At 36.9% G+C, this 7089-nt stretch overlaps 1 protein-coding gene across 1 annotated transcript; it reads left to right on the top strand.

The window, feature by feature from the left end:
• The first annotated feature begins 2209 nt into the window (after positions 1-2209).
• Positions 2210-6268, top strand: klf1 (Kruppel like factor 1 (erythroid)). The gene is made up of 3 exons (XM_079372266.1): positions 2210-2645; positions 3999-4833; positions 4941-6268. Exons 1-3 carry the CDS (start codon positions 2571-2573, stop codon positions 5114-5116), a joined length of 1086 nt encoding a protein of 361 aa, XP_079228392.1. The 5' UTR covers positions 2210-2570; the 3' UTR covers positions 5117-6268.
• The last annotated feature ends 821 nt before the right edge of the window (positions 6269-7089 follow it).

Below are 7089 nucleotides of genomic sequence, written 5' to 3'. Positions count from 1 at the left end.
ATCGTTTTCAAGTTCAAACAAGCTATGGCCTTGACATGTTATACAGGGGATATTTCTGCTGTAGTCTTATCACATCATAAATGTCTAATGTTTTAATATGTACAATTACAATTGTTCATATACCCCACAGGGCTCATAATAAAATATATTTCATATACCTAGCCCAAAAAGAAACTGTAAATAAAATATCTGGATGAATAATGTTTGGAAACAAGGTTGTCATAGTTAAATATTATAGGATTAAAATTTAACAAGGAGAAAAGTAATTTGCATATAGGAGGGGATTGTAAGGCTCAGTGTTGATAACTTTGACAAATTGATTTGTCATGGTTTCTAATTGCATTAAAGGGCATTCAGTCTACATTGCAAAACTCATAGCCTACACCTATGTGCACATGTTTTTTTGTTGTTGTTTTCAGAATCAGAATCAGCTTTATTGTCCAGGTATGTTTAACAAACGGAATTTAACTTCAGTAGACTGTGCTCTCTCTGTACAATGTAAACATTAAATATTAACAATCAACTAAAAATATAAACAAGTAATTAAAGACTAATATGTACAAGACTAGACCAAATTAAGATAAGTCTTGTGTTAACATTATACTAACTTATATACTCATTATACTCTTATGTTAACATTATACTCACACAAGTTACTCTTAGGAAAAGAAGAACACACAAGGTGAAAATGAACTTGTCTTATGTGTTTAACGCTATAAGGGGACTGTTTTGTACATTGGCTACTACACTTTTCAGTCTTGTGTAGATGTCTCTCTGATGTAAAAAGAGTGAGTGTTTATCATGGTGGGCAAGTCATCGACGATCAGCAGCAGTCAGGAGTCCATTATCTGTATGAAGACAGCAGCCTGCCTCTTACTTACATCAACAGATAAACAGCAACCAGAACATAATCACCGTCAACACAGCTCTTCTCAGAAGTCAGAGCTGCACGTACTCAGAGAAGACAGAGGCCTGTAAATGTGTGTTTAATAATAATAATAAGGAGAAGAGGTTTGTATGGCAGACTTCTAAACTAAAGCTTGATTGTCTGGTATGTAGGTGAACAAGTTGTGCACTTTCCATGTATTTAATCATTTTAAATATCTGTTTGAATTCATGGAATGTCTCTTTTGACCCCTCTTATAAATAAATAAATAAATAATACGATCTTCAAAGTCAGAGCTTGTGATCCTGAAACATTGTTTCTTGTTATGTGTTTTATACACTTTGCTCTGTTTAAGTGTGCTTTTTTAGATGTTGGTTGATGTGTAGCAGAATTCCATAAAACGTCTAGTATGTCAGGATTTGACTTATCATTTAATTGTATCAACATTATGACAATATTATATTGTTATTTTCAACTTGTGTTATTTTATCACAAATGGATATTTATAATCGTTTTGGGTTTTTTGTCTGTCCGTGTGCAGAGGCACAGAGTGCCTTGGATACCTTTCTGTTTTCCTACTTTACTCCTCAGAGGACTTTTTTCATGCAATAAACAACTATGGTTTCATTGTCCGACTGATGATTTGTTCTCTGTCGCATACAAAGGCTACTATAGCAACATTTAACTATGGTCATGTCGTCAATGTAATTATTTTAATATATTTACTTATTCCAATCGATCTAACTTAATTCTTTATATTTTTGTTTTGATGTATTTTGTTGTTTCCTTAAAAGGACTTTGAATCTAATACCTTTTCAACTCGTCATTCATATTCATATTATGATAATAAAGCAATGTTTCAGTTATAGGTACAAATCAGTTGAATAACTTGGTGGTCTCAACAAAAAAAAGGTTGTAATAGTTTCAGATGAACAGGTGCATAACTTGTGTGCATAACTTGTACACCTAATTTTAGTGTAACTACTTTTTATTTTAGGTAGGTTTTAGAGGATATTGAATCGGATGTACCTTTAAAGTTAATACCAGTATACTACATACTGTGGACACTGAGACTTGAGTAAACCAAAAAGTAAATGTATGGTAAATGCGCTTGTATAGTGCTTTATCTTATCATTAACATTTTAATAACTTAAAGTCTGGATCTAAGGAGAATACATTTAATCAGACAACATGGAAATGACAGCTCATTCATTTTTTCAGATTTATTTTTTATGTATTTTTTTGGATGGGGGGGAGAGACCCACCAAACAGGAAGACAGTAGCGAGATAGGAGAGTTTCTAAGTGATTGTAAGTGAACCATTTTTAAGGGACATAGAAAAGGAGCCAGCGACGTAAGTCATGTCTACGCTCCACCTCCTAACTGTCAAAACCTTCATGAGAAAGAGAGATTTGAAGTTAGACCTCCAGCTGAAAGAGATAGACAAGAGAGGGGAGACAGAGATAGGGGATGAGAGAGCAGAGGAATGGAGAAAAGAGAACAGTTTTAGAGAACTACTTCTGCAGCCTTTTAGCACAAAGTGGATGGCCTGACCTCGGATTTTTACTTTCTGTTAGCTGTACATATCATTGTCTTGTAAAAAAAAAAAATCTTTAAAAGAAAAAAAAAAGAAACTACATTTTTCAAAATTTTGAGGTCAATCTACAGACACATCAAACTACCTGATGGCTGTTACACAGGCTGTGCTTCCATCCTTCAGCTCCTTCTCTAGCCTCGCTCATTCCTGTGACAACATGAAGGTGAGTATGTGGTTGAAAAAAGGTTTACTCCTTCATACTGATTGAGACAAAACATGAATCATAGAAGTGTCACTCAGGGACCCATAGGTTGAGCTGATTCAGTTGACAGATATCTCAGAATCACCTAAAAGTCGCAATATCCTTTCCCATGTATTGTCTTTATTATTTTGCAGATTATTTGTGCATGGCAGTCTTGGATGCTTAACTGCACAGAATCAAACCCTACTGTACTTTTATCCTTGCTACTAATGTTAGTCTCACACACAACTTTTGTTAAAAGAGTTAAGGAAGAAGACTGCAAATGGACTTTCCTTTAACAAGTCTTGCATTTAAGTCTCTGAATATAATGAGAGTATGGGTGTTAAGGTTTGTAAAAAGTCAGACTTGTAGGAATCTTACTTTGTGAAAACTCCTCCACTTGTACTGTAATACCAAAGTTTTTCAAATATCTCGGTTTAAATCATTCTACGAGTGTCACGGTATGAATTAAAATGGATTTAATGTAAGCATTGTGAGTTATTTGTCATAAATGCACTTTCAACTATAGCTTAAATCTTGCTCTTTTTCCAGCGAACATTACTTTGGACAAAAGTGTATGTTTAAAAATGTAATGCACTTCATAATCAAAAGAAGGTCCTTCAAAATGACATTCATAGTTTTTTTTTAAATCGTTCTCCTAATAAAAAGTCTGTCTGACTAGCATGTGTAGTAAAAGTGATAGTGTTCATGTTATTGGTCCTGCAGTCCATACTGACCACATAAAATTCACATTTTAAAGTTGTAAATGATGGAAATTTATGTTGATTGTAAAGTTGTGTTGAGAGTTCAAGTGATACTAAACTTTAGTAGTCTGAAGTAGAAAGAACCATGTTGGTCATCTTTGAAGTTATCGTCTCTTAGTGAAAAGTTCCCTGACTGTATTCCTGACAGTTTGGATAACACAGACAACTTAAGCGTCATAGTAGCTTTAGCAGAAAGTTAATATAATTTTGACAGTTTTATTTTTGGGCTTTTGGGCTTTGACTGGCATTAGTCAGCAATCAGAGAGAAAATGAGGAATGACATGCATTTGAACACAGACATAACCTCATGCCTACATGGGGCACACGCACTAGCTACTAGGACACCGGTGGAAGTAATTTTTATACAAAAGAAAGATTCTGTCCATCACTCACATTGGACATTTGTTGAGAACAATTCAAGTAAACAAAAAAAAAACACTTCAGCTTACATATTAAATACATTTAAATGAATAAAAGAAGTTAATTTGCAGAATTCTTCTTATCACAGATACTGTATGTATTCCTCTATGATCATCACCCCTACTTCTCAATTCTCTCCAACATCATGTAGGTATGGAAGTCTGAGGGTAACTTTCTTTCTCTGGACCGTCTCAACGACAAAATGTCACCAAGCAGCTCTGAGCAGCTGCATGTCTCTCAAAAAATGACTGAAGAAGTCCTGGATGATGACAGCCAGGCATCCTGGGACATTGAGTTCCTGCTGTCTGATTGGATCAGCCCATCACCGGACCTCAACCCATCCGTGGAAAACAATGATCCACAAATCCCATATTTAGACCCACACAAAGCGTACCAGGAAGCACCCATGTATAAAGACCCAACAAGACAGGAACATGTGCAGATGAACTGTGGAGGCCACATGGTGGAGCTTCTGTCCCCTCCTGAGACCACAGCAGTGATACAGCCGGAGCTGTTCCTCCATGGTTATCATGACGACCAGAGGGGTCTGACTGCATTTCCAAGTTTTCCCAATGGGGATTACTTTGGCTTCACCCAATGTGGCAGTGTGGAGAGGCACAGCGGAGGAAACCACAGTACAGTCTTGTCATGTGACTTTAACCCTTACTATGCCACGCCCTCCATGGTGACCTTCCCTGACAACAGGTTCACACCAGATGCTGTGACCTCTGACCCCCATCACTACAGCTACATGCCTGACTTTAACCAAAACAGCAACCTTTATTGTGATTACACCCACTGTCAGGCAACTGGTCATCTGCCCCTGCTGATGGGACCACAGATGCCCCCTGGTGGCATGGAGGGGAAGCGTGGAAAGAAGCCCACAGGGAAAAAGAGGCCCGCCATCCACAGCTGTGACTACCCAGGCTGCAGCAAGACCTACACCAAGAGCTCACATCTCAAGGCTCACCTCCGCACCCACACAGGTACACCCTTTTGACAAGAGTGACAGCAAAAAAGCCTACAGCAAATTCTGAATAATTTTCAGGTCCCTGCCAGGTAATAGTAATCTGCTTTATTGTTTCCTCTTTAGGGGAGAAGCCTTACCACTGCTCCTGGGAGGGGTGCAGCTGGAAGTTTGCCCGCTCCGATGAGCTGACTCGCCACTACCGCAAGCACACAGGCCAAAAGCCTTACCAGTGTCTTCTGTGCCAGAGGGCCTTCTCTCGCTCTGACCACCTGGCTCTGCACATGAAGAGACACACCTGATGCACATGCTTGAAAAATGCATTTGAAAAGAGAAAAGTGAACAACATTTTTTAAGTTTGGTTTTAAGAAAATTCTTACCAGAATCAGAAAAAAAATATGGTTTTATTTGGGAATTTGTGTTCTCAAGTTTTTACTAAACATCTTCTCAGTATTATCAACTTACTGGCTGACAATACAGACAAATGGGCCATGAAAAGTGACAACACAATGAGAAGTAAAACGTAGGAGTTTTCATTGTGTAAGTCTTCCTTAGAGGATTTCTTTTTTGTTTTTGCTTTTGTTTAACATTTATACTTTAAAGATTTGCTACTGCACAAAGATACTTTGCTCAGAAAGCACATCAGTACTCTGAATGGATTAAATATCAAGCTGGTCATTTTAAATTAAGAGTGCTTTATTTGTTCGAGAGACATCCACAATGTAGAGTTAGTTTTTTTGCAATATGGCCCCCTTACACAAACACTGTAGCCACAGTGAGCATGACCAGCAAATATTAACACTAATGAAAGACCTACAAATAAATGTGTGGAATATGGGTTATAAAACAACATCCTGTATGATCTCATGGCATGCTGAACTAAGTCAGGACTGCTTGGCAACAATGCTTGGTTGCATAACTGCAGATGATCAGATATCTTTTGTCTTAGCCTATCTGTATAAGAACTATTAAGAATGTGTATTATATATAGACAACAAAACACAAAGTAACTATGATTATTCAGTGTAGCAGGTTGCTTTTTATGGCACTTAACTTTATTTTTGTTTGTTTGTTTATGGCTTTTAATTTAAGAAAAGCTAAGCTTTTGTGTCTCTCACTGAGTATAATTCAAAACTGTAAATAATTTGCAGCTTTGGCAGTTCTTTATTTTTATCTACAATTAGCAACATATTTATTAACATATCCTTTTATATAAACAGAATTTATGTTTGTGAAATGTTTTCTATTTTGAAAAGTGTGTTTTTAAGAATTGTAACTGTTGTTTTCATTGTCATTACTCTAATAAAGACCTCTCACGCTGTAAAATGGATCTTATGCACCTCATTGAAAGTTATGGTGTAGTGAACTTATTTGGCCTTTAGGTGGCAGTCTTTGTTAAATCAGCCACACTGCCAGAGCAGAATGGTGGCTGTTGGCGGCTTTGTTTCAGTGTTTCTAATCTGGGTAAGGGTGAGCTCGGGACAAGAATCTGTTTATGTAAGTGAGTTCCCACTGATTCATTCCGATTATGTCAGCACCCTCTCTTTCTCTTTTACACACACACACACACACACACACACACACACACACACACACACACACACACACACACACACACACACACACTGCTTCTGACTCTGGAGAATGGAGAAACTAAAAACCCAGACACCCCATTCAGTAACCAAAATAACAATAAATAACTGCTCATGTTTTTACCCATGGTTATGGATCTGTCTATGTTCTTTATACCACAGGAGACATTTCTGTTGCATATAACTTAACCAGTGAAACCTTTTTTGCTGATTTTTTGCTAAAATCACACAGAAAATGTCTCAATATAGTTTACCTTTTTCAGTCTCCAGAAATGTTCTTAATATGTTCTTAATTATGAGTGTGACATAATAAAATATGTGTTGCAATATGAGTTATAAGTAGTGTTAAGATATTTGTGTATTAATCATTCCTGGGAATACAGCTCTGGACCTCTGCTTACTTGATGTTAACCTTTCATTTTTATTTTGTCACTGAAAGGACTCCCAACTTTAGAAACATGCAACACACTATTTTACTAGAGTGCCCTTCGAAGAATTTCTCAATGGTTTTACAGCAAATAACTTAAAATAGCAGGAACAGTGTCTATTCATTACTACTTGAGAAAAGCAGGGAATTATAAACACCCTGGTCTGGAGGTGTAGAGATTAATTTTAACTTCAAATGCACCAACATGGCTGTCCTGAAACAATTGTAGACTTGTGAGAAGTTAAGCTTGTGACCA

Source organism: Symphodus melops (genome assembly GCF_947650265.1).
Source record: "Symphodus melops genome assembly, chromosome: 2".
Lineage (NCBI taxonomy): Eukaryota > Metazoa > Chordata > Actinopteri > Labriformes > Labridae > Symphodus > Symphodus melops.
This window is presented reverse-complemented; position numbering and strand designations above follow the sequence as displayed.

Bases quoted from the DNA above. Each gene is read 5' to 3' on its own strand.
- klf1 (XM_079372266.1), top strand. From the start codon at position 2,571: ATGGCTGTTACACAGGCTGTGCTTCCATCCTTCAGCTCCTTCTCTAGC. The intron at 2,646-3,998 runs GTGAGTATGTGG...AACATCATGTAG, and splicing joins ATTCCTGTGACAACATGAAG to GTATGGAAGTCTGAGGGTAA. The intron at 4,834-4,940 runs GTACACCCTTTT...TTTCCTCTTTAG, and splicing joins TCACCTCCGCACCCACACAG to GGGAGAAGCCTTACCACTGC.